Source organism: Callorhinchus milii, unplaced genomic scaffold (genome assembly GCF_018977255.1).
Source record: "Callorhinchus milii isolate IMCB2004 unplaced genomic scaffold, IMCB_Cmil_1.0 Scaffold11, whole genome shotgun sequence".
Lineage (NCBI taxonomy): Eukaryota > Metazoa > Chordata > Chondrichthyes > Chimaeriformes > Callorhinchidae > Callorhinchus > Callorhinchus milii.
This window is the reverse complement of record NW_024704752.1, coordinates 14,873,808-14,901,581: the sequence shown is the minus strand read 5'-3', so window position 1 is coordinate 14,901,581 and position 27,774 is coordinate 14,873,808. Positions and strand designations below refer to the sequence as shown.

The 27,774-nt window shown below is 38.5% G+C and overlaps 3 protein-coding genes across 10 annotated transcripts in view; 2 read left to right on the top strand and 1 right to left on the bottom strand.

Moving 5' to 3' along the window:
• Positions 1-6,646, top strand: part of efhd1 (EF-hand domain family, member D1) — a 31,184-nt gene extending 24,538 nt beyond the window's left edge. Inside the window, exons 3-4 of the mRNA XM_007887722.2 lie at positions 2,676-2,810; positions 3,770-6,646. Of these exons, the coding sequence (XP_007885913.1) occupies positions 2,676-2,810; positions 3,770-3,901 (267 nt within the window). The 3' untranslated portion in view covers positions 3,902-6,646. The remainder of the gene's footprint in view (positions 1-2,675; positions 2,811-3,769) is intronic.
• A 4,770-nt stretch (positions 6,647-11,416) lies between these two features.
• Positions 11,417-27,774, top strand: part of gigyf2 (GRB10 interacting GYF protein 2) — a 42,291-nt gene continuing 25,933 nt past the window's right edge. For 6 of the 8 annotated variants that reach the window (XM_042339394.1, XM_007887711.2, XM_007887702.2 and 3 more), the window contains exons 1-8: positions 11,449-11,591; positions 17,978-18,043; positions 18,318-18,447; positions 18,947-19,042; positions 20,091-20,199; positions 21,379-21,487; positions 22,190-22,230; positions 22,925-23,011. In XM_042339394.1, the coding sequence (XP_042195328.1) occupies positions 18,003-18,043; positions 18,318-18,447; positions 18,947-19,042; positions 20,091-20,199; positions 21,379-21,487; positions 22,190-22,230; positions 22,925-23,011 (613 nt within the window). In that variant the 5' untranslated portion in view covers positions 11,449-11,591; positions 17,978-18,002. The other 2 variants (XM_007887670.2, XM_007887678.2) reach the window with 2 other exon arrangements.
• kcnj13 (potassium inwardly rectifying channel subfamily J member 13) lies at positions 25,475-27,070 on the bottom strand. The gene is made up of 2 exons (XM_007889198.1): positions 26,608-27,070; positions 25,475-26,088 (listed from the first exon to the last, which is right to left on the bottom strand). The coding sequence occupies exons 1-2, from the start codon at positions 27,068-27,070 to the stop codon at positions 25,475-25,477; spliced, it is 1,077 nt and encodes a 358-aa protein (XP_007887389.1).

Here is a 27,774-nt window from a genome sequence, read left to right as displayed (position 1 = left end):
AATTAGGTAAAGTATGGCAATAGTTGATCAATGATGTGAACTGCAGCAGTGTAGCATGTTTATATTTAAGTAAAATGCATCTTGGTTAGCTTGAGGTTTATCCTTGATCCTTCTAGACTGATGTTCACTGTATATGGGAACTGGCAGATGCACAAGTGAAGGATTGAAGCATCTTAGTCATTTGAAGAAAACTACATGTGTGACAGCTGGAGCTGTTTGCATTGCTGCAAATGATTCACTTAAAACAGCTGTATATTATCCCTCGGTCACGCAGTTTTTTAAAAAAGCTGATGAGCAAACACCCCATCACCAGTAGTTTTCAATCAAGTCAAATGAAGTTAATGGTTTTCATCAAGACTTGACTGGTGCGTGGGCTTGTCTTCTGTGCTTCACATATTTAGTCACCTTGGAATAACAGAATAACAGATCACTTTCATTGTTTTAAAAACAATCCCTCACAAATGGATAGAAAAACTATCTGGGTCCACTGAGCTGCCTAGAACTATTTAGTACCTGTAAACACTGGTTAAATTACAAACCAGTTCAACAATAGCAACTAGTCTTTACTCAAAACCAGCTCATGTGTGACACTTAATTCAAGAGTAACCCTGCTATGCAGATTGTGTAGTATTGCCTCTTTTGTGGGTACTATTTCTAAAGTACAAATGATGTCAATTTTACTGCAGAACAATGCCTGTCAGTATTATGAGATGGGATCCTGGTTTTCATTAGAGCAAAATCTCTTGAAACCTGATGGCATTGAAGCAGAAAATAATTGAGCTCTACTGTGATGTGCTTAATTGAGATTCTATGTAAATCCCAACAAAATATTGCCAACTACTGATGTCGCCCTGTTGCCATCAATCATCCCGGTTATAAACGAGAAAGGGAAGAGATTGGTTATTCAGTGTAACAATAAAAGGAAGACTTATTCAGGTTTCAGTGCAAGCTCACAAGATTAGCAGTCCTCTTGTTCCATGTCTTGGTCCAACAGCTAGAAACAATGTCCAGATGTATACTCCCACAGATGCAACATATTCCTTTATTTGAAAAAAAGGTGACATCACTTTTGCAGATGCAGGACAATAGGCCACAAATCACTTATTTCCTGTGATGGATTATGTTTTTTTGTTTGTTGGAAACTGCAACTCTGGGTGCCTTGTTGTTTAAGATGTTAATTTGGATGAGTTTGCAGTAGTCTAGCCTTGCAGCTGGAGCATTTTCCATTGAGGTGGAAGGAGAAACGTGATAAGTGGATGTAAATGTGTCAGTCTAGAGAATGGCTTCTGCCAAAGCTGTGAATGTAAAAATTCACATGCATCCAACAGTAAGGCCACAGTACGTACATCTATGAGAAATGTGGTAAACAATATTTTCAAAAATTTCTCACACTCCACCGTTGTTCTGCTAAAGCCTTGAGATGCTCGATGGTGAATTGTCTCAAAGACAATGGCCAAGTTCTTTCACACCATGAATTGAATGAGCCCTTTTTAAGCTTCACTGAAATGTTTAGCATAAAGGCTTATTGCCAGGTATGGGCCAGCCCTCAACTCTTTATCCGATTCCGACATTCCGTTGGCAGGCACGTCACCTTGGAACCAGTTCAGCTCCAAGGAGAACCCGTTTAGCCAATTGTAAATTCATGACCAATTACTCAATCTACGTTGAAGCCAGACTTGTTCGTCTGGTTCATTACCCGTCAGCTGTTAATTTTCACCAGGAAGTTGATAAAATTCCCGAGTTATACAGTGATTTTGAGAAATTAGCTTTTTGAATTGTCAAAATTGATCTACAATTCAGTGTTGTAAATTTATTTGGCTCAGTACAGTTTGAGTTGGCTCTTGATAATGAGCTCAAACCTAAACCTAAAATTTGTAGGGATTGACAGGCTCGGTGACTACTAATTTTTTTTAAAAAAACAGAAGCTTCTCTGTATGTGGGGTCTAACATGCCCAGTCAAATTTGAGAGCTAAGTGAATGACTGTGAGAAAAATCTATGAAGCACAGTATGTAGATTACATAAATTGCTGCCCATAAAGATGGTTACTTTCCCAAAAGTGGGTAGACTTATTTTAGAAAATCTTTTTATAGCCTTTGTTCCAAAAAATGTAACTTGAATAAATTTCAAGTATTTATTTAAACTGACAAAAACAATTAGCCCAGACATGATTGTTTATTCCAAAGACAGCACTGTGCACTCGGTCTTAAACTGAGTCATCTAATTTTTTCGCTTATGGCTGTACTGCCACCAAAATCTTGGCACACCAGCTGGGTTTCCTCTCTTCACAATAGTGGTTGCACTGCACATCAGATTATTTTGGGGCTATTATAGCATCATCTGTGGACTGATTACATTAAGTTTTCTGAAGGCACGCCTTTCACTGACATGCTGATGTGCATTTGCTAGTTATTCTAAATCAGACTGACATTTCATGCTTCAGAGACTAAATTCACCTACAAAAGTGTTTGCTCTTTATGAAGAATGTCAAGTCAAGGGAGAGACTTGTAATTCTGTTTTATTTCAAAGCAATACTTTGATCTCATTACATCTCCTATGAACTTATAAATGTACCCTAGATTAAACGAAGGATTTGTAATTGGCAGATGTACACTCTAGATGTGTGCAGTAGATTAGAGATTGAATGGGTTGCTCACAGTACCTCTTTCCTTTGTAGTTCCTTCTCATTTTTCACAAAGCTGCAGCTGGGGAGTTGGAGGAAGACAGTGGGTTGATGGCACTCGCCCGCCTTTCAGAGATTGATGTCTCGTCAGAGGGGGTCCGAGGGGCAAAGGATTTCTTTGAGGCAAAGGTAAGCCTAACTAAGTCTGAGGTGGAACTGAACGCTCCGGGACCCTACATAAACGCAAGTTCTTGTTGAAACTAATCCCACTAAAGAACAGAGCCTGTACAATAGGACTATTTGTAGCAGGAATAGTGAATTAATTCTTAGGCTACTGAACCTGCACTTTTTTTGAACTTGGAATGCTTCTGATCAATGTTTTTGGTCAGTGTTCTGTGTAAAATATTTTTAAACTTTCAATTAAATTCATACTGTCTTTGGGTTCATTTTACGCTTTCTTCTCTGCCCCTCCTTCCCCCGCAACACCCATTTTTTAAATTTATTACATGGATGTTAAGATTAATAAAAGGAATTGCACAGATTTTGACCACTTCAATTTAGAACACTTCTGCCCGAGCCTTTAATCCACAAGAGAATTATAGATAAATATTAACCGATTTAGTAGTAATAATAATAATGATTTAGTAGTACTTTGTTTATGCGACTTGTGTTAAGAGTGATGCTTAGTAAGTAATTGTAGAATGTCATGTTTATCTCAAGTGAACTATACAAACCCGTGAGAACTCATTCACAGTGACCAACGAACATCTTTATCACTCGAAAGAGGATTAAATTGAAACTTCTAACATAAATGAAATATAAAGCTGTGAATTTTTTAAACTTCCTTTTATTTGCAGTCAAGATTATTTTAATTACACACCAATCATTTCCCCTCTGTCTTTCTTCCAACAGTATTTGACCACTATCTGATGAAAGTGCTCCTCAACAGGGACATATACATTTATTGAATTGGAATTCTGATTGTAATACAGATGCTGTGAATGATATAGCACTGTACATTCAGAGCAAAACATCAATAAGCTTTGCAACGTTTGTAAACTTGTTTAGCTAGTCCTGCTTTGGGTATCTTCTCTGTGGCTGCTAATGATTTGCTGGAGCAAAGTGTTGAATTCACTGTTTGTTCCCAGGTGCAGGCTCTGACCACCGGCAGTAAGTTTGAGGCTGAGATCAAAGAGGAGCAGGAGGAACGCAAACGCATGGAGGAAGATCGGAAGCAGCGGAGAGCAGCCTTTAAAGAACTGAAGGCAGCATTTCAGTAGTGCTAATGTTTGCATTCCACAAGCACTTGTGTATACACTTGTAAAAGCATGAAACTAAATCGTATCAATTGGACGACTAAATCCTGCCCTAAGTGACCTTTTTCTTGGGACGATGGAATTTTGATTTTTAATCAAACTAATGCATTAATTTTAGTTGCCTAACCAATTTTGGTTCAATACACAATCCCTTAAATTATAATCCTGCTGGTAGTGCAACCAAACTAGGTCAGGTTAAGTGTAGAGGTTTGTAGTAGTCCCATTATCTCCCTATTTTATACTATTAGAATTAACAGCTCAGGGCTGTGCTTTTTGCAGAATATGCCTCCTAGAAACACTGCACTAAATTTTACACCACTTTAAGAATTTGAGTCTCTTGTAGTTTTAATATACAGTTTAACATGGGACATATTGGAGAACAGTTAGACAATAATGCAGACTTCCACTATCAGTAAGAAATTGCTTATACGGAAACTGCTTTTGTACTTTAAATAGACTTAATCCAAAGACCAATAATTATTTTCAATGTCTTAACAGGCAAACTACAAAAGACTTAAAATTATGTGGGTAATTTCAAAAAAATGTTAATATTGTATCAATATTCAAATTAGTCATGCTGTGACTAAACATTTTAAAATGTTAATTTTTGATAATATTTGAAAAAGAGATTTAATATGTGTACGGTTCCTAAATGTAAATGTTTTTTCAGCTGAACTTTTTAATACAGTATTGATTATAATAAAAAGCCTCATAGAACTTTAGGATTAATGCAGCAGCACATGTCTTGCCACAGAGTAAAATTGAGGTTTCTAGTTTCAAGATTATCCACACAATACTGTAACCTGCCAATTTTCTGGGTGGTTTGAGACCAGAGCTGCTCATAGAGAGGAAAGCTCATCTTGGGATACCTTTGCCTGCATCGTAAGTTGGATTTGGAGCAGGAATGTTGGGTCATATTAGTAGCCTAAAGTAACAATTTTAAAAAACTGCTGTAATACTTGGGCCAGAATACATTCATTCTTGCTCCTTCCTCTCGACTTAAGTGACATCTATTTGTGGTTTTATTTCATTATTAGCAACCATAAGAAAAGATGCTTAATCTGTTTAACTGGATAGTATTAGCTGAGACCTGAAGCTTGTAATCTTTCTCAATGTGGTTGGTATTGGCTTACTTTTATTGTGTACAGGTTTACTGTTGCAGGTGCTTTGCATTTGGATTCTTCCTGTGCAGGGACTACCAGCAATGGAGAACTTTGATCAGCAATGGATTTCTTCTCAGAGCTGATCTTTTGAGCTGTGATGCCGTAATAGATTTTGTGGGAACATCAATGACTAACTGCAGCCCTCACATTTGGTGACTTGCAAATGTCGTATTGATGGAGCCTGTGAGCTATGATGTAAAGACCCATCTCCGTATGTAGCTTGTTGAGCAGTTCAATAAATCTCTCAGAATACAAAATTGATCACTGAATCTGATCTAGGAATAAATGTTTCACTGAGAATGAATAGGAAAGTTAACTATGTCTGTTAGTGAACTAATGTGAAACTGAAATTCTACATTGACTAACGGAAACACAAATTCTTAAATAGGATTAGTTTTAAATATCTGCCCTTGCCACTGTTCAGTTGAACACCCATGCATGCACTGTAAATAGAACCGCAACCTTGGTCTCTGCATTATTTCTAACATCTACTGTCAATGGATTGAAGATTACCTGAAGGTGGGGAAGGGGGGGGAAAAAAAGCTGTTTTGGTTTATGAAGCCAAACCTATTCATCAGAGACTGCACTTCATTCCTCAATTTAAAATGTCGCTGGGTGAAGGAATAGCAGGAAGCCAAAGGATTGTTTTGTTTAATGGAGAGCACAGAAATCACTGTTTAAAACTATGTACTGAAGTTTCTAATCATTAACAAATTGAAGCTTCAATTTCACTATTAAAATACGAGCAAATAATGGGTGTATGTGTAAGGTATGTTAGTGGGGAAACAATTGTGTGAGAGCAATAGGGAGCACAGAAGAAAGATTTAGCAATACTTATTTGAAATGTATACGGATGAGAAATATGCACTTGTAAATATTATTTTATCTGCATGACATTTGTAAGCAAGCTTTTTTTAAGAAACTACAAATTTTTTTTTAAAAAAAGTTTCCTCCTTTGCTTCAAGTAAAATACTATTTTTTCCCCAGTTTAAATGTGCAGGCTTGAGGATAGAGTAGCCACAGTTCAAACGTGTAATCATCTATTTTAATTTAATTGATCTGGCTTCAGGTCAGTGGTGCATTGGACAGAGTGACAGGGCAATAGATAATAGTTTTGTATCTCCGAGTATGGAACTTCTGATCTCAGCGAGTTTGTTTGGTTTCATGGAGGCACCGAGGGGAATGAGGGACTTTCTTTAATGCCATCTTCTGAGCAGGGATATTGATGAACAGTTGAAAATCGACTGGTTTCTCTCAAACATCATCTGATTAGTTCAGTTGGCTGCGGCTTGAGCAATTGTTGATTATAGAGGGAGGAATGAAAACAAATGTCAAAACAAAATGAAAAAGATTCCACAGAAACCGATGCTGCTGAATGTGCTGGCAATTTCACAGCTGTGTAAATATCTGAAACCACTTTAAGCAGGAATGATACTTTTAAAGATGCTCAAATTCAGATTTTTAATGTTATGTACCTGCTCCTATGTATGCTGTTTAAAATCGTATATTTTTTGAAGTCATTAAATAAATACTAATATACTCTTAACTAGTTGTGCACGAGTGAAAATTGTTGCTGGTCTTTTAAACAGGTGGTGTGCCCTACGTGCGGAAGTCAAATAAGTGAATGTAGGAATGGGGTTTGCTATACCGTCAGACCTACCAATCCAATAACTGAATCGCATTGAATAAATTATTAGTTCCAATTTGGCTCAATGTTATACTCGTCTGTAGACTGTGTAGACTGTTGAGATATTTACATCTTCACATTAGAAATACAATTTATAGATGCACAATCATTGTCATTTCACAGGATTCCACCTGAAATGAATAAGGTATGACTGATCGCACTTGAATATATCCATATTAAATATTTACATTTTTAGGAGGCACAATGTATGTAGTGGGTTATAGTTGAACTCAAAATTCTACTGTAACATGGCATGCCTGATATAAATAAATCTGTCCACATCAGGAACACAAGTATGAAACTTATGAAATCCAGTCATTTTATGGATTTAATAATCATTGCATTTAATATCCTATTGCACCACAAAACTCTTCACACAAGATGGCTGTTAAGTGTAATAATTTGTTGCAGCAGACCCACAAATGACGAAGTAAATGATCAATTTATCTGGAGGATAAATCTTTAACATTCACTTGAACAGACAGGTTGGACTTTTGATTAGCACCTTCTGAAGGACAGCACTCAGCAGTACAACACTTTATCCCCCTATCTGGAGAATGAGAATACCCACCTAGATTGTGAACTAAGGCCCATTTTGAGACTTGAACCAATAACCTTCTGACCCAAAGATGCTTTAATTCCAGGTCGATACTCCAGACGAGTATTGGGAGAAATGAGAAGCCATCCTTTAGACAAGACATCAAATTGCTCACAAAAGGGAATGTCTCAAAGCATTTTATAAAGATGGGGCTGAATGCCGAACGAGGTGGGAGGTGGGGGGGGGAAAGAAAGAAGGATGAGTCTCTACACTTTGGCAGAATTTCTGTGAAACACTTTGAGATGTTTTGAAGTGATTAGTCTTTATATCAAATGCAAAACTTATCATTTAAAAACATTCCAAAGCAGTTCACTCCAGGAGCTGCTTATAGTGCCCAAGAGCCCTCTAGTGGTTCCTTTGAACACTTGAAATTATCCAAATGAATAATGATAAATGTATTGATAATGTCTTGTACTAACTTTAATTACAATTTAGATATTTGCAAAAACACTGCGAATATAACTGTGTACTTAAAATTGGACATTGATATAAATATATTTTGATGTATACATAATAGAAATGTATAGAATATATTATATGACATTTTGATATACATCTGATAGTAATGAGATTTGCGATTAGGAGAACTGACCAATGGAAAGCTAAGGACCTTTTTATTTTTAAATCAGAAGTGGCTGGGAACACTCAGCAGCATCTATGGAGAGAGGAAATTCTGACCTGCTGAGTGTTCCCAGTGACTTCTGTTTTATTTAGGCAATTTGTGGTTTTCACCCCTGTGCTTAGATCTGTTCTATGCTCTCATCACCTTTATATTTTATCCTAAATTCAGTTTTTCTGAAACTAACTTCAGTGAGACAGCTTTCGTAGCTACCAACAGTTTATCATGCAGAAAGGATATGTCTAAAATGTGAAACAGCTGTTCTGTGGGTAAATGTTTCAACAATGTCACTACACATTTTACCAACATACACGTTCAGCAGCTGTGACACAAGACGACAAAGCATTTTGAATGCAGCACATTTTTGCTCTGTAAACTAATGTTCCTCATCTCACACCCACCAAATGTGCTACACTATTCCATTCTAGAACAGGGAATGGCTAGACAGAACCAAAGTCGGTGCCAATCTGGCACCAGCTGCATTTAGAGTGAATCAAAGTCACGATTTGTTGGATATTTCTGCTGATGAGATGTATTTTCGAGGAAAAAAATTGAATTGTTTTTAGCAGTTCAACAATTTGGAGTGAAGAGAGCTAGCGTCATCAGTATAACTACACAAAGAACAGAATAATTATATCAACCTCTGATGGGATGCAGAATAATGTTTCCACAGGTATGGTTGGGAAACTTAAGAGTTGTGTCGAACGCGTAAATTTTACAACATTAATTTGCAAGTGCTCCAACATTAACAGCACCAAAATAGTCAACATTTTAGCTTGAGGTTTGTCTGCTTATTTACAGGTTGCAAATTATGACAATTCATTTTCCTGTTTCTGAACCAAATTGTTGGATCTGAGTGCGAAAATGCCCGCGTTAGATTTACTTATCTGACAGGACGGAAGCATTCAATCCATTCATACACTTTCAGTAGTTCCTCAGGACAAGTTAAACCCAAGCCAGGAATGATCAGCCGCACAGAGGGTGAGATGCAACCCTTCGTAATTACCTGGAAACTGTTGCCAGTTTATCTTAGATTGCAATACTATCCCTGCCAGCTGCTAAACAATGTGGCATTCATCCTGTTGATGAACTACTAGTGTATCCTGCGGTGATTTCAGAAATGAACAGATTTTAACAAATTGTGCTGAGACTGTACAAATAGAAACATGCACAGCACGATTTGTGGGTCTGCTTCTATTGTGAAAATTTTGTTTACAATTGCATTACATTTGCTGATTTTCCAAGTTATTCCAACTTGACTTTTTTTTTGCAATTATGTTTTAGTGGTTTGTAATCTCTCTGATGTTTATTCATAACAGTCTTACTGTTTGTAATCATCTAACCTTGGCTCTGTTCGCCAACCTATGCCCTCTAATTCTGTTCTCACCGTCGAGGTCAAATAGCTAGCTTACATCTCTCCCATAATTTTGCTTGGATCTATCTTTTTCCAATGAAAACAAGTTTACCTTATAATTTAGAGCTCTATGTCCTAGCATCATACTTGCAGCTCTTCTCTTACTAGTTACCAATGCTTCAAAACCTCAGGTGGCTGAAAACTGCACATAATATTCCAAATATAGCCCAAACAATGATCTAATGAAACGTTGGAATATTGTATTTGGACTTGTAGTTAATTGCCCTCAAAATACAATCCATATATGATAGATTTTGTTGCAACAGTTTCACATTGACTGGAAACCTTCAATAAATGATCAATATTCACACCAATTCCTGTTTCCAACACATATACTTTTCATTGATTTGCATTCTCTTTTCTCGCAAGAAGTCCTCAGTAGCCAATGGATACTACCTGATTAGGAGTGTTATAAAATCGAATTTGTGGAGTCCTGTAGCTCAGTGGTTAGAGCACTCGCTTTGCAAGCGGGAGACCCGAGTTCAATTCCAGGCAGAGGGCGAAACCTTGGGCAAGTTTCCTTACTCCACACAGAGCCTAATAATAATCCCTCCAAAACCAAAAAAACAATAATAAATTGGTCATTTTCAATCTACGACTGTTTGTGGGACATTGCTGTGCGCAATTGGCTGCCGCGTTCGCCCACAAATATACAGTCAATTCACTTTACAGTGTGTTCTGTGAAGCGCTTTGGGACGTCCTCCCGACGTGAAAAGCGCTATATCAAATGCAAGGATTATTATTATTATTATTACAGTTTGAGATTTAGAGTAGATTATTGGTGTTTTGACATATTAGTATAACCCACCCAGCTAGTAGTTGGTGTGGGTTGGGGGTACACAATTTGAGATAGTTCTGTTCATATTATGTTTTGTCCAATCCATCAATTGCTATTTTATCCAAAAAGTAGATTTACAGTTCCAGATCTTGAATGCTTTCTTTCATCCTACTTGCATTACTTATCTGTCCCCGTAACAGTGGCTCTGCACAGAACTAAAATTCAATAAGATCAAGGATATCACCTATAAATTTTTGCGATGCATCGTGTTTCATTGCATGGATTTGCAAAAAGAGAAGGGAGTTTCTCCCTGGATCCTGGCCAAACGTCGCTCAAATAAAATGAGTCATTCTGTTTGTGGGACAGTGCCTCATTTGCCTACAAAATAATAATAATAATCCTTGCATTGGATACGGCACCTGATCATCTCTTTGGTGCATCTCAACGTGCTTCACAGAATGTACCGCAAAGGGAATTGACTGTATATTTGTGCGGGCGAACTACACACGCGGTCAGTGCGCTTTTCCGGCGCATCGCGTGAAACCCTTCGGCGCGCTCCTTCCGCCGCGGGGAGCCGAACCGCCGTCGTGCGTCGAATCAGGATTCACCCTCAACGAATCTGACGCGCGCAATCCCCCTCGGCGCTCGATGCAGCGCCGTACGGCGTCTTCGAGACCAAGCAAACACGCTGCCGAGAAGCGAAATCGACCGCGTACTTTATTTATTATTTGTGCATGTGGAGTCCTGTAGCTCAGTGGTTAGAGCACTCGCTTTGCAAGCGAGAGACCCGAGTTCAATCACCAGCAGTCAGGGCGAAACCTTGGGCAAGTTTCCTTACTCCACACAGAGCCTAATAATAATCCCTCCAAAACCAAAAACAATAATAAATTGGTCATTTTCAATCCACGACTGTTTGTGGGACATTGCTGTGCGCAATTGGCTGCCGCGTTCGCCCACAAATATACAGTCAATTCACTTTACAGTGTGTTCTGTGAAGCGCTTCGGGACGTCCTCCCGACGTGAAGAGCGCTATATCAAATGCAAGGATTGTTATTATTATTATTATTATTATATGTGTGCATATATATATATATTTTTGCAATGGAGGAGGGGGGGGGGGAGAGAGAGAGAGAGGGGCGCATGCGCAGTGGGCGCTCTGGCGCCGCCCCCCCCCCCCACCACCCTCCATCCGGGGACGTTGGGGGCCGGGGCTGACCCGCGCGCGGGTCACGTGACGGGGTATGATCGCCGCCATCTTGTTTGTGGCTGGAGCGCTGTGGGGGAGAGTGTGCAGAGTGTGTGCGGCCCGTGACAAAAAAAAACCCGTCGTGTCGCGACTGTCGTGTCCGTATCGTATCGTGTCGTGTCCCCGTCGTGTCCGCGCGGTTACCTCGGGTAAGAGGGACCCGGAGGAAAGAGGAGGGGAGGGAGGGGGGGGAAAGGGAAGGAGGGAGTGAGTGAGGGAGGGAGAGAGAGAGAGACGCTCGAGGACACTGACACGGCAGCGATGACACCGACCTCCTCTCTCTCTCTCTCTCTCACACTCTCTCTCTCTCTGTCTCCTCGTCCGAGGGCTCTGGTGCTTCTTGTCGTTCGGTGGGAGGGAAGGAAAAGAGAGAGAGAGACAGAGAAGAGAGAGTGTGTGAAAGGAGAGATGCGAGTATCAATAACGCCCGCCCGCCCGCGTGGCCCAGCCCGTGCCCCGCGGGCGGGCGGGCGGCCAACCCAACCAGGCCTCGGAGCCTCGGCCTCTATTTAGCGAGCCCGGGCCCGAACACAGCCGCGCGGGGCGTTCAGTCCCCACCGGGGGCCCAATCGGAAGCGGCCTCTTTTTGAGACATCGGGGCGGGCGGCGAGTGTGTTTTCCTGGGCCAGAGAGAGAGAGAGAGAGAGAGAGAGCAGGTTGTGTAGGGGCTTTGGGATGAGTCATCACTCAAAGCCACCACTCTCTTTAGCACCGGGGGGGGCGGGGGTGTGGGTGATTGATCGGGTGTCAAGCGGGTGCCGTTTGCGAGGTTCACCCTTGTAACGTGGCAAAAAAGTTTAAAGGTGACACTCGGTGGATTTCGGTCCCGATTCCGCCGCCGGGGGCTGAGGGTCGGGAGGAGATATTACTTCCTGAAACTTCGTCCGTCCGTCCGTCCGTTCGCACGAAGGGAAGGTGCAAAAAAGCGCATTTGGGTTCGCAGGTGCACGCGCGCTGCCGCCTTTGTAAGGTCCTGACAGCTTTACCTGCCTGCCCTTGGGCAGTGCTTTTCGGCAGGAGTTTTGAAACGATCGCTCGTGTTTAAGAGGAGTTATTACTAGATTTTTTTTTCAAAACCCCCCCCCCCTCCCCCTCCCCCCACCCCCACCCACCCTCAAGCCCCGGTGTTATGGTGATGGCTTCTGTTGCCATGTGGAATGTGAGGGAAACGGGTGCAAGTATGATGCATGTCCAGGGTCTTTCAGCTCAGATCTCCAGGTACCCATAATTGCATTTCGTGTTGGATTTCGGAGGGTCTGAACTCCCCCCCCCCCCCCCAAAAAAAAAGTATAATTACGACCGTAGTCTTTATCTGGTTTTGCTAAAAATAAAAGTTCTCGACAAATTTGCATAGTTTGAACGAAGGTGCGCGCAGTTCTCTCAACTCCACCCGTTGTCACTTTGGAAATAATTAGGATTTTCAAGTCTCATTGTTTATACGACATACACTCTGCTCCATATGGTTACACGAGTTTGTAATCCATTTTGCACCAGCTTAGCTGTAAACGAGTGGTAAATGTCAGGCTCAGCATTTTCTCAAGGTACGTCTGAAATGCTTCAAACTAATTTAGTTGTGTGTGGAGTTTTATTTTAATAAACACAATATTCCCTGCCTTTTGATTGGTTATGTGGTATATCCTGGTGACCAAATTGTGATCTGAAGGATATAAAATTTCCCAGTAATCAAATACATGTTTCTATTGTTGATGTTATATACTTCACTCAGATAATTGTACAAAAATGTGGAAAATATGTTTGCAGTTGAATACTATAATACTCTTAATTTTACCATGTTGTAGTAAATGTCAGTGGCATTGCGGATTTAATCATTTATCAGGTATGCTTTGTAATTATTGGTCATCAAATTGAATACTACCATATTGAGACGATATTATTTTGTTGAAAACTGCCATTAGTTTTTACCCGTCGATTACTTTAGCCTGCCTACTGGGTTCCATTTTTAGGTTATGTCATAAAAATGTAAATTAAGGATGTGGTTGAATTCATTGAATTGTAACTTAGATCCATATGGTTCACAAGTCTGGTTTTCACTTTGAAGGCAGCCTAGAAGTCCAATTCAAACTGAACAAGAACGATTTGGGGTTGTATATGGCTTTCTCCTTATTTATGATGTCACTAGATTGGAACATTGCAATGTCACAACTGGAATGTCTACACAAAATATCTGCTGCTATGTTGCCTCAAATTTATGTTTTTATAGTGCACAGCACATTATTGGAAGGTGATTTAGACATTCTGAGCAATAAGTCTTTTGATAAAATTCACTTCCCCATTAACATGAGTTTAACTTGTTGTCGAGACATCTCCCCAAAGAGCCTCACAAGGATGTACTGTAAAGTGACTATATATTGCAGTGACTGTGTTTTTTGTTGGCGAAACGCAGCAGCCAGTTGCACACAGCAATGTCCCACAAACAGCCATGGGGTGGGTGACCAATTTTATTGTTGGTGGGTATAGACATAAAAGACCCACAGCTCATTTTCCTCACCCCACAAGAACAACAGTTTAAACAACTTTGGAAGTTATCTGCATACTTTTTGCCAACCAAACCAGCTGATGCCCATGATCTGGAATAAAGCAAGAACTGGCAGTGAAGTGAGTGATCTTAAGCTCTAATTGTGGAATGGGTGCCAGATTCCCAGAAGGGAATTCCGGATAAGGCCCTGATGTGCGTGCATATGAAAACTGGGAAAGCAGTCTGTAGATTAGGAGACTTAGACAACAACAGTAGCTTGCATTTATATAGCGCCCTTCACATGGTGTAACGTCCCAGAGTGCTTGAATGATAACTTCGATAATAAGTTAGATAATTGTCTATAACTGTGTAAAATGTGTTCAGTCAAATACTACTGTATTCTGCTTTAACTACTATGTTGCACTTAAATCTTAATCTCAATGTGAGTTTGATCATATCAGATATGCATTTTAATTAGTTGAGTTGTGCTAGTGTCATATGCATTTATAAGTTGAGATATAAAATGTATGTGTTGCAAGCCAGGCTTTACAGATATGTGTAATGAGAGTCTTGAATATTTTGATGCATTTTGGTGGTACTTCTCACTGACAGGTGGGAAGCTTTTTTTGGCACTGTTTAAACCTAGCCACATGCGTATTTGGTTTGCTGCCAGAGACCCTACATACTGGTCCATTTTTGTTTCTTGCTGTGAGAAGCATTTGTGATACAATCTGACATTCCCCCAAGCAGACATGTGGACAAAATACCTGTGGGACATTTGCCAGTCTGCACAAGTACTGTATGGACTATGCCAGAAGGTGCTTAGAAAACAAAAGTAATGGAATCTCTTCCTGTGAGTTTACAAGCCCTCCGGGACGCTACCCCACATGAAGGGCGCTATATAAATGCAAGTTGTTGTTGTGTATAGGAAGTAGATCTTTCAACAGTAGTGGTCTGGGACCAACCATAATACTGAGTTAACTGTTTAGTGGATCCATATACTTGAGCCCATTGGATAGCCATTTACAGTCTTGTCCAGGTGTGCATTGAAACAAGCCAATTTGGTGATGCGTGCTAAGTGCCACTTTGCATTCAGTTTTCTGCCAACTTTGAAGGTACAGTTAGTGGTAAACTACAAATATAAAATTGATAAGTGTCAACTGGTTTAAAAAAGCTCTTGTAAGCCCATTTGGCTTTTAAAATATATAATAATAATTATAATAAATATAATAAATAAATATAATAAATATATAATAATAATAATTATTATTATTATTAAAATATATATCTACATTTAAAAAAAAATCTGATGGATTTATATAATTAGTTTCTGATTTCAAAGAGTCTGTTGATTTACATTTGAGCCCTGAAATTCTTTTGTGAGGTGGATGAATGATCTGCTGGAACTGATTCTGTATGTGTGCTGAGCAATTGTGCAGCATAATTGGGAATGTTCATAATCTTGCATCAGGATTATATTGTCATGAGTTTTATATAAATGGAAAATAGAATCATTTTAATTGTATTAATGACTTTGAGATAATCTGGACATGGTTTATTTTTCAAGTGTTGGATCTTTGTCTGGTGTTGGATCTTTTGCCCTCTATTGCCATAGAAATTCCAGCAATACAATGTAAGAGATTAAATGAACTACAGTGTAAATATTCAAATTTAAATTTCCAAATAAAAGCTATCAATCAAAAGTGGAGATTACTGCTACAGCAGCACTAGCCATCTAGTAACAAGGAGAAAAATTAAGTGTTTTTCAAACTGTCATTGCTTGCATAGTACAGTAGAACTTTTTCCAACAGGTTTTATTTCATAACTAGAGCAAGATAAATTCTATGATCCTACCCCCAACAAAACATTTTATAGGTTTATATCTTATGGCTAATATTTTTTTAAATGCTTAGCACTATTTGTCATTGAAGGCTGTTTTATAGGTTATACACATCTAAATTCAAACTTGTAAACGCAATTGGCAATCAAATACTTTTTGGGTGCGGGTGGGAGGTGGGAGTGAAGAGAGAGAGGGACCGAACAAGAGAGAGAATGTTTTTTTAGTGAAACATTTTTCACTCAATTCCAGGACTGAACTATTAACCGCTCCTCTACTCACCTCATTTGCTCAGTCACGATGCCCCAAATCTCTGCCTTCCTTAACTGTTTTCAGTTTACACCTGACAGACTTTCTTCTTCAATAGTCACCTCCCCTTTCTCCCTGGCACAGCAACAAACTGCACCATTGTTCATTGCTTGGACACTGCACTATGTGAAGGAGCTATATAATTCAAGTTATTGTTGATGATGGTCCAGGCAGATCAAGTGACATAGATTTGATCTGATTCATAAAAATATGCTCTTGAGACGTTAATTCTGTGAAGCAAAATATCAAAGAAATTGCCCAGAGCAGCAAGGTGGTTGGTTGTATGCTGAACCACCAGTAGAAGTTGTCATCTATCCATATAAATGTGCTCCACATTCAAGTGTAAAATTCTAATTTAATATTCTTAATTCTATCCGTTGTACAAATTGCTCTCAACATAAAATTATAATCTTTTAACAAAACTTGGTCACAGTAAATTGGACTAGATAATGTCACCATTATGTAATATCCCAGCAAAGTGTTCTATCTTTTCATTCCCATCAATACCATAAACATTTCATTCATAGCTTTATAAATGTCACAGATATAACTGTTAATATGCACCGATAAATATTTAGTTTTGAAAAATCTTTTTTCTCAAATTTATACATTTGATGAGGATTTGTGTTGACGTGAAAGATAACTTGTTTCGTATTCATCAGGTGCTAAGAAATAGAATTTGTTTTTTTACTTGTAGACTTACTTTATGCCAAATCACTTTACAAAGGCTGAGCAGGAGTGTGAGTTTGGATGGGGTGGGAAGGTGGCCGAAAGTACAATCAAAGGGGAGTCTTCAAGTGGGATTTGAAAATTGAGAGACAATGAGCAAGGCGGAGAGATTTTGAGAGAGTGTTAGAGAAATGGGGCAAAGTGGCTGAAGGCTCGCCTCTCAGGTGAGACATGAAGAAAGTGAGGCTGGGGAATAGATCCCTTCATCTATGCCATTGAATTGACATTCCTTTTAAGTGACTCTTGAACAGTGGAACAATTTAATGACGAATACTTCTGCTCTGCTATGTAATGCTAATTGCAGTATTTAAATGGGGAGTCATGTGAGGATGATTGCTTACTGCAACATTTTTAAACTTTAAATCCAGAGGAGAATTGATTACGAGGAACCGAGGATTTCAGTATGTATTACGTACTTATCCCAGGTTGGCTGTCTAAACTTAAACAAAATTTACTGTTTCTGTCTGAGTCCAAGCTTTAGCTTTGCTTCATTTTTTGGGTTGGAAATAAATAGTTTTGAAATTTCTTTTAGTCCAAATCAACCAAAGCAAATTAGTCCTGGAAAGTATAATTTGTAATGTAATTGAACTAAAATAAATTCTTAGATTTGAACACTTGCAATACAATATTAGTGGAAACATGCTTGAAAGGGAAGTAGTTTAAATTGCATATGTTTTCCTAGTGTAATACACACTAGAGGGAAGGAGTAAGTCGAAGAGATTTTAAGGGAGAGTTAGAGAAATGGTGCAAAGTAGCTGAAGGCTCGCCTACTGGTCAGATGGGACATGAAGCAGGCTGGAGAAGGTGTGGTTCAATAAAACCTATCCTTTATTCTTTGCATTTGATTGTGTACGACTGACGTTAGCTGATTGTGTCTGAGAGCCACCACCTAAACTAAAATGTCAGGTTGATGGTGTGGGAAATTGTTGGATAGTGATATTTTTTTCTAAGCATTAAAAGGTCCTCGACAGTCCTTTATTGTAAATCTACTCATTTCATGAAAGATGTAGTATGCAGTATGTTTAAAAATGAACGTCTATGACAAACCATTTTCTATTAAACCACTGATTACATTATTAACTGACTGAGTGTCTTGTGAAGTTTTTCCTAAGCCAGTTTATCACTGCATCTTGTATCTCTGTAAAATTGTATTAAATTTCTCATCAATATTTTTATTTCAACAGTACTTGAGAAAACAGGAGAAATAAAATGGCAGCAGAAACCCAGACACTTAACTTTGGACCTGAGTGGTAAGGACTTTTTCCTTCTGAATAGTTGTGCTCACATTTCCATCTTCTTCTGAATCTAATAACTGCTGATAGTTCCTACGGTGTTTATTAGTCTCAGCCTTGGGGAAAGACTGCTTAATGGTAGAAAATATTCAGTGATCGTAATGGCATGTTCATGGGTGAAAATTAATTTCACTTGATCTTCATTGTTTGAAGGTGACATAAACCCTCTGTTGTGTTAAACGTTAAAACAAAGGATGCAACAGGTTGGTCAATATCTCCTTTTTATTTGCAGGCTTCGCGCATTGTCAAGTGGTGGGAGCATAACCTCCCCTCCACTCTCACCAGCATTTCCAAAGTATAAATTAGCAGATTACCGTTATGGAAGAGAAGAAATGCTAGCACTTTATGTAAAGGATCTCAAGGTATGTGTTAGCTCAGCCTAGTTAGTTTTGTGTTGGTGATTACAGTTTAAAACTATTATATGACAATAAAGGTATCTGTTTCAATCAACTTTGGAATACCAAGACTGTAATTTTACCTGAAATTTTTGCTCCAAAAATGTCAGTGAGTTATTTAAACATGGATTTTATTGTACAAAAGGTTAATATTGACATCTTTATCCTCCAGGTTTTTATCTATAGAACTAACATAAATTACAAACTATAATTGAATAGGACTTTAGCATTGTGCATTTTGCAGAAATCCTGTACTATTTGAATTTTAAGAAATTGGATTATACTCACTTTTTAAGATGGGTCATGCACTCCAATAGGATTGTTACATATTTTAGTCTGAAGTTATTCACTGTACACAGAGCATGGTAAATGTTTGTTAAGAACTCACAATGGAACTTCATTTTTTTACTGTATCAGGTTTACTATAACTATATTATCGTTTTAACTCTTCTCCTTTGCAATTTAGATCCCCGTAGACCTAAGTGATAAGGAGTTTCTGCCTATTTTACAAGAGGAGCCCCTGCCACCTTTAGCACTTGTACCTTTTACAGAAGAAGAGCAAGTAGGTGACTGCGTCTTGGAGTCATAGTGAGCAAATTAGTTACCTACTTGAGTAAAGGAACAGCAAGATTTTACTTGTGTAGCAGCTGCCCACTGATTCTTTAGGAGGACATTTTAATTTCTGTATTTTGCTTGTTAGGGGTATATTCAGTTAAATGTTGCAGCTGATTGCTTCTATTTTCAAAGTTAAGTAAAGTCAGGGGAGATAGTTTCAGGCACATGAGACTAAATGTTTTCAGTAGCTGAACCTTTTAGGGCTGGTGAAGGTTTTTGACATTTATGATTTTAATTCCCTCCCCAATTTTCTGTACCCTACTGAAATCCTTGTTGGGGGAATGGTTCCACTGGTCCCCGTTAATTGGTCCAAGTAGCTACTCTTCGTGTTTGAGCCCAGGCATTGATTATCTGGACTCCATTTGACCGTGGACCACAGCTAATTTTGCTATTTAGAATTGATATACATTTGTCCAAAACCCACATGGCTAGTAATTGCTGGTTTAAAATAAACTTGCATCAAGTCCCCCGCTCAATACACTCCACCTTTAGGTCACCTTTCTCTCTATTTCTCCCCCCCCCCCCCTCCCAAGATTGTGGAGTCCTGTAGCTCAGTGGTTAGAGCACTCGCTTTGCAAGTGAGAGACCTGAGTTCAATTCCAGGCAGGTCAGGGCGAAACCTTGGACAAGTTTCCTTACTCCACACGCCTAATAATAATCCCTCCAAAAACCAAAAACAATAATAAAAAAAATTGGTCATTTTCAATCTACGACTGTTTGTGGGACATTGCTGTGCGCAATTGGCTGCCGCGTTCGCCCACAAATATACAGTCAATTCACTTTACAGTGTGTTCTGTGAAGCGCTTTGGGACGTCCTCCCGACGTGAAAAGCGCTATATCAAATGCAAGGATTATTATTATTAAGATTGGGCTCCCAGTCAGCTGTTTGAAGTGCTTCCCAACATGAAAGGCACTACTTAAATCTAAATTGTTTTTTGTGTGATTTTACTGAGCTTTCAGGTGGTTTATTCTCATTTTGTTTTTAAACCCACCAGCGAAATTTTTCCATGTCTGTAAACAGTCTAGCAGTGCTACGTTTAATGGGACGAGGTGGAGGAACAGTGGCAGGGGCACCAAGAGGTAGAAGTTCCTCAAGAGGTCGAGGTAAGCACAAGAATTAATGTCCCATAATTGAGTGGAAATCAGTTGATAGATATCTCATTCATGGAACATTAGTTGAACAAAAACATCACTAATCTATGTTTCATATACTCCATTAAAATTTAAAGTATCAGCATCGAAGTGTGGTTTTTTTTCTGCTGGATGACTGTATGGTTCTTATGCAGCATATGAGGCCATTGGAGTCATGTAGCTCAGTGGTTAGAGCATTGCAAACGAGCGACCTGAGTTTAATTCCCGGCAGGGCAAAATGCTGGGCAAGTTTCCTTCTTCCAGGCGCCTCTGTTTACCTAGCAGTAAGTAGGAACCTGGTTGTTAGTCGATTGGCGGATTGCTTTTTCCGGGTATAATAATTCTTTTTTTAAAAAATTGTTTATTTCAATCCACGACTGTTTGTGGGACACTGCTGTGTGCAATTGGCTGCTGCATTTCGCCCACAAAATATACAGTCAATTCACTTTACAGTATATCCTTTGAAGCGCTTTGAGACGCCTCAAAGATGCGATAAGGAACTGTATCAAATGCAAGGATTATTATTAATGCATACATTCTGCTGTTGTATAGAATATGGAAATTGTTCAAAATGTAGGAGGAAATAACCTGTCCTGGACTATTTTAAATTGAGTCAAGCAGAGCAATGAGCAGGCACCTGGTTCGTAGTATTGCACTCTACAGGATTTACCTTAAACATTCTGGAGTGTCGGATATTGGTATGACATTGATCTTTTTCCTCTGACGAGTTCTTCTATTTTAGCACAGTGTGTTCTTTTACAAACTTATTTGGCTGGATACATAATTATATGGATGATCTGCTAATAATTCCAAATGAAAGTGTTGACCTGCATTGTTACTAGAATATTGCTTTTTGCCTTTAACTGCAATTACATATGCACTGTACCAGGTAAATTGGGCAGTACTGATTTGCTGCCACTGGGTGGCATTTGAATTGTGTGGATTACGCTTTGGAAATATACATGAGGTTTAAAAAGTCAGTACAAGTATAACATATATATTTTTGGAGAACGAATGTAACTTAAATTTGTACTAATCTGGGACTAATCATCTAATACAAGTTTCAAATTGATATAAAACTGGCCTGTGTGCAATTACTGTTTATGATATTCTTATCACTCTTTCTTTCTTTCTCCCAACCCCGTGTTCCAGGTCGAGGGCGTGGTGAAGGGGGTTTTTACCAAAGAAGTTTTGATGAAGGAGAAGTGGGATTTGGGCGAGGGAGTCGAGAAATGCATCGATCACAAAGCTGGGAAGAAAGGTGAGTGTCTGGATGAGTGTGGCATTGAGACCCCAATGTGTGCAGTTTAAGAGAATACTGATTGATGTGTACTTTTGAGCATATTTTAGTTTTTCAAAGAAATTACAAATTGACATCTATTTTCTGCTATCTTTTGTATTTACCCACAAGAGGTTACAATGAGATTTGCAGTGGAAAAAATGACATTGAATGGCAGTGGCTTTCAAATAAATGGCATTCGAATAAAATACAGTCAGTGGTAAATGAGATTGTCTGTCCGCACAGAGGATTAAATATTAATAATTCGAATTACTTAATCAGGAGGGGTGGTAGAGCCATGGTCTTTGGACTCATTTAATAAATTGCTTGATGTAGTATGGGAAGATTTAATTTGGGTATTCTGGAAGATTGAGATCAATGATCCAAAGGGACTTCTTCAACCATACCTCCCTTTTAACTTCATAAGTTTTTTTGTGGGAGGGGAGTATTCTTTTAGGCACCTTGACAAACTGCACAAAGGTGAAATATTCATACATTCTAGAAAGTTAGTCTGCACCATAAAAGTTTAGATATTTAAAGATACTTTCTAATTGAAGTATTTTGTATGCATTTGTATCTTCTTGGAATAGTTTCAGATTCTTTAAGCTGTTTATATTGAATCTTATTGTACTTCCCCTTTGGATTGTAACAAGGAGGAAACCTAATGTTTTTTACTTTTAACAGGGGAGAACGGCGGTTTGAAAAACCAGGGCGAAAAGATCCAGGTCAGTATAATATTTGAAAATCATTCTTAGTAATTCTTGTGAAGTTAAATAGCTCTTTAAAGGAAAGAAGTGGCAGAATGACCTGATCTTGCTAAGCTGGCTATAATCCTGCTTTTACATTTTGGAGTAATACACTAAGGACAATGTGGCTTTTTGGGGGTAAAACATTTTGTTACACCTCTCGACCTAGCTTGAAGTGTAGTTTCCTTTCTCTAAATATCTTAGACTACGCCATTTTGGAGCAATTTCAACCAAGTTTCTGGTCCATACTAACTAATTCAAATTAATTGATGCTTATTCTCAAATTGCTTCAAGGATGACTGCTGTGTCAATGGGTAAATGAAGAAATAGTGAAGAGAGTGGCACCCAAAATGTGTAAAATTGCACTCAGACTATGATAAATGGACTGCTAACCAGACATTCTTCAGGAGAATATTTGAATTGTTGATCAGAATAAGCCCTATTAATTCTCTTTGCCCCTTTTCCATCTCTTTGGGAATCGGTGAAGGAGGACTGCTGTGATATCATTCACTTGTTTGTGAACAGGTGTACGTATACATCAAATTTCTCACCAATTTCAGGAGTTTCTTAATTATGCACTGAATACTATTTTATGCTTTGAGCTATCCACATTTCCTAACCTGATTTTTTTCTGAAGAGCAACTGGTTGAATTCAGTATATCTGTTACTTCAGGTTCAAGTCATGTTAAGGACCAACATCCCAGCCTGTGCACTCAAAATGACTTCCTCTCTTCAACCTCTGGATTCCTTACAAAACCAGGTATGGTAGAAACCATTGGTTTGTCATGTTAAAAAAACACTTGAATATTTGTTTTAGAATTTGTGCAACTTTAATATGACGCAATAATAAAATGATGTTTCAAATACATTTTCTTGGCAAATTATTGGTTCAGTTTGATATTAGCACAAGTTGGAAACTATCCCTAACATTGATGTCATAAGCGCTGTGACTAAATTTAATCTATTGGATTTTAAATTCAAACTTGGAAGTAATTTCATTCGGCAGAGGCTGAATTTGTGATCATTAAAGAAAGCAACTTTCCATATTGAAGTGCAAAAGTTCACATTGTGAAAACAAATATCTAAGACTAACCACATGTATGTTACAGGTCCTAAAAGGATATTTTGCAATTTTGAAAACCTAATTTAACAAAATTTGATATTACAATAAATTTTTTAAGTATATTTGCTCTTACATTTTGATAAATTCTCAAAAAAAATTCAGAGGATTTTTGATAGCATTGTGTTAGATTTTTGACTGAGACTTGGAATATTCAGTTTTACGGTTTATTGGTATCTTTAACATTGTCGTTTTTGTGAGCAGCAATGGGGAGATTGAAAGAAACATTACACTTTGACAAACTAGAAGTAGGATCTAATTCTAGCTTTTCTGCTAAGTGTATTAATTTTATTATCTGCTTATTTCTCATAGCCACCCTCCTCTGTGTACTAAAATGCACATTGTGCCTCTTGACTCTAGTAATTTAGATATGATAGCCCCGTTCAAAAATGATGGGAGTGAAATATTACCCGAAAGGTCCTTCACTAGTTTAACATTCTAGAGTTCTTATTAATAGCTTTTGTAACTGTGGTTGGAAAATTTATAGATGTTGCAAAAGCACTATTGTATGTAGTTAATGATGGACAAATGATTCAGATGGTCATCATCTCTTTACATGTGTATAAAATTTGAGATTTGCTAAATGAGGCCAAGTAATGTTCACAACAGTTGTTCTAGATAGTGTTGAGCTGTACCTGTTTCTGCACCTGTGTTTTTTTTCTTCTTCTGGTTTCCTCGAAGTCTTTGCTTTTAACATTTAAGAAATTTGATACACACACAATATGGATGAAGAAGGTAGTCTAAAATATTGTCAAAACACATTTAATAAATAGAATACACAAAGATATTCTGTCTTAATTTTTTTTATATCCTTATGACCTTGGTTAAACACATCAAAGTACTTTTTTAAAATTCTTAATGTAACTAACTTTTGTTTTAATGCACTATTTACTACTTTTGGTTATAAACATACGCTTGTTACATGAAACACCAATAAGTGGAATAAGGACCATAAGTGGAAGAGGTTTGATTGATGCAGGTTTCAAAAATCGTTCACCATTCTTCTCAAAATGGCAATTTGTTTCTTTCCTGATTTGCTGTAGAGAAAGATCGTCTGTTGGGAAATCTATAGGTTTCTCAGTGCTCTGTCTCTGATGCTTGTTTTAGGACGTTCTTGTTTCAGCTCATGTTGGCATATTTACAACTTAAGTTTCACAAAGTATCGTATTTATAAACATTTTGATTTCATTTGTACGCTCAAGGTGAAGGATAATGGTGTTGGGGCACGGAATGAACTTTTTACTTCACCGAGTGTCAGCATTGAGGAAGCTTAGACCAGTAGAATATGGGCTAGATGTAAAAAAAAATTGGATTCCAACATCAGAATTCCCCTTATAGTACTTCATTCCAAGCTTCCTCACGCGCGCGCGAACACAGACTGAAAATTGACGAGACATTTTTGTTTTAAACATTGATGAGGATGTTTGAAAACACAGTGATAAAAGCACTGCATTACATTACACTATTATCTCTGTAACACTGGCCTCACATTTGTACAAAATCAATAACTTGTAATAACACAATAGGAGCTTTGGATTCATCGATCTAGAATGAAAAGGAACTGTTGCATTATTGGGTATTCTTTTGTAAAGCTTTGCTTCCTTGGAGTAGTTTAACCCAGTGGGGGTGAAGGCGCCATTTATTGGGAAAATGAATTTCACTTATGATCCTTAAAGCCATAAATCTGACTGGGATTTGAGAGCAGACATAGAAATTAAAGGACTGTCCACCCAGTTTACGCATTGATTTAATTTGTGTTCTTTAAATAGCTTTGAATGTATAAATATTAGTTCAGGCAGGGCATTTCAAATCTGGAATGATAACATGTTTTGAGTCATTGTGCAGTAAAACTCAGTTCATTTCAAGAAAAGTTCTCTTACTATAGAATTATTGATTGGAAAAATTATAGAATTGAATTTTTGTGTATTTTGAAAATCTAGGTGTAACGTGAGTATTAGTTTTGAAGCTGTAAATACGTGCAGTGTTAATATCAAACCGTACACATATTTCTGGTAATAAAGTAATGGCATTTCTAGCAATGGCAGTAAATTGGTATTAGTATTCCAGCTGACCGCTTATCTTTTGAAGCAGTCTTAAAGGTATTCATACAGCACTATCTCGGAAAATGATAGAATCAACAGGATCACCGTTAATGCTGATGAAGTCATACCGCTGCACATCTTTGGGACTGGACACTGCACAAAATTCTGAAACCGTCTTGTCAAAGTTATCCATGACAATCTTGTAGTACCCTTTGGAATTATGGCTCATCACGGAGGCAAACTGTTGACTGAACTTAATTTCCTCGGGAATATACGAGGTTCGTTTCTGGCAAGTCTCTCCTGTACCTTCTTGTTTTGCTGACAGAAAGATGACGATCTCAAAGTGCGATCGCACCTTTCCCTGAATCAGTGGATAAAGAGGGCTGCGTTGATCAATCGTATGATAAAACATGAGTGGAAAGACAAAGTATGGGCATTCGTTCGAACTTAAATGGTCAGTGCGGAAGTCAACACTGGTCTGGTGAAGATGTTGGCTTTTGTACTCTTGGTAGAGAATTGCAGTAATTTTAACATCAATTAATGGACTTTGGCGTATGTTGGCTACTCTGAACATCAGGCATGGTTTTCCTTCATGATGTCCCACAGTGGCAAAGTAAGTGAATTTAATTGCAGTTGCTCTTAGCTTTGGTCTAGCAATCTTTGCCACAAAAGCACCTGAAAATATAAATTATTATAAGTAAGATTTTGGAAGAAAGATGTGAACATTTGCAATAAATACTAGATCCCATTAACAACAACTTGCATTTATATAGCGCCCTTCACGCCAGCGCATCGCGGAGCATTCGTAAATGCTGAAACTGATGGCAGTGACTGTATACGCTCCACTCTTGTGTTATTTACATAGACACTTGTGAGTGTCTCATAACCAACCATTAATATAACAAAGCTAAGCTGGGAGCCAAGGAATGGGGCTTTCAAGCCAAGTTTGAAAATGAGAGGGATATATAAATTAAAAACCGCATTGGCTTTTTTAAAGTAATCCTTGGTTTGCACAATTCTCAATACTGTTGTATGTTTAGCAGAGGAAGAAGAGATTTTAATATTGTATTCTTGCTATTTTGCAGCAGTTAAAAAAACAGAATATTTGATACTTGCAGACTCCAAACACCGCTCAGAATTGCATAGTGAAATTTGGGTCCACGTTATTTCTAGCAATCTTTGGATAATAGTTACCTGTAATTAAAGCTTCCAGCATAAGACCCAACAGCATCTGAATAGCAAGTAGCGCAATGGCAGCTGGACAGTCTCCATCAGGGTACATGGTTCCATAGCCAATTGTCAGCTGAGTTTCCAGTGAGAAGGAGAAAGCTGCTGTGAAGGTGTCAATGTATTTCACACAGATGGTATGGTTTTCAGGAGGAATACTATGATCTGGCACATCGAAATCACCATTCACGTATGCCAGCAAATACCAGAAACAGGCAAAAAAGAGCCAGTGGGCAACAAATGCTCCCGAGAAAGTCAGTAACATCCAGCGCCATCTCATTTCCACCAGAGTTGACCAGATGTCCTGAATGTATAGGAGGCTTTTACAGGAGAGAACTTCCATCTTGAGGTTGCTGTGTCCATCCTTCGTGAAAAATCTTTTGTACTGTGGAATTATAAGTGGTGTATTGTCCTTGAATGTAGTGCCCATTATTCACTCCCCTCTGTGGCTAGCTGTGAAATATATTGTCTAGTATTAACAATTATAGCTAATGATCAACTAATTACTATCCTTCTTGAGGGAGATACGTGGGGTCTCCTTGGAGATAAACCGGCTCCTGAGCCAGGTAGATCTGCAGTACTCCAAGGCATTTCTGATGAGAACCAGCCAGCCTGGGGAGGCAGACCGATGGTTCACTGGATACGGGTATTCTTCCCATTTGGCTCCTGTTAACTCTGCAAGGCAAAGGCCTAACAGTTAGGTGGTCCTAGCCTTGCAAGCAGTGTCAGGGATGCAGACAGTGCTCCTCCCAACCTATACATTTTTAGCTGGTTAAACTGCAGCAAAGCACACTCAGGTCCTCAAGCCTTGGTTCTCACCAACGTCTGCTTAAAGCTCCAGAATGAGATAAGCAGGGTGTTTTCCTCCAGGGCGATTGCGCTTTCCATTTCGGACAACGGGCATGTCTGTTTGTAGGTGACATACATATGGGGAAGTGTCTTTTTTGGAGACTCTGAAATATGATTATGGGTTTCTGTTTTCTTAAGACACATTCGTTTAAAGCTTTTCTCTGCTTTTAATGGCTGTTCCTGTTTTTGCTATGGAATTTATTGGTGGATTACTTATTTAACTTGTTGATTTGTTAATTTAACCTTCAGTCCTTACCATTGAGCAGTGGGATAGCTTTCTGCTTT

What these genes read in the sequence shown, in the direction of transcription:
- kcnj13 (XM_007889198.1), bottom strand. Translation starts at nt 27,070, where the DNA reads ATGGGCACTACATTCAAGGACAATACACCACTTATAATTCCACAGTAC. An exon ending in GCTGGAAGCTTTAATTACAG is followed by an intron (nt 26,089 to 26,607) that starts GTAACTATTATC and finishes TTATATTTTCAG; the next exon opens with GTGCTTTTGTGGCAAAGATT.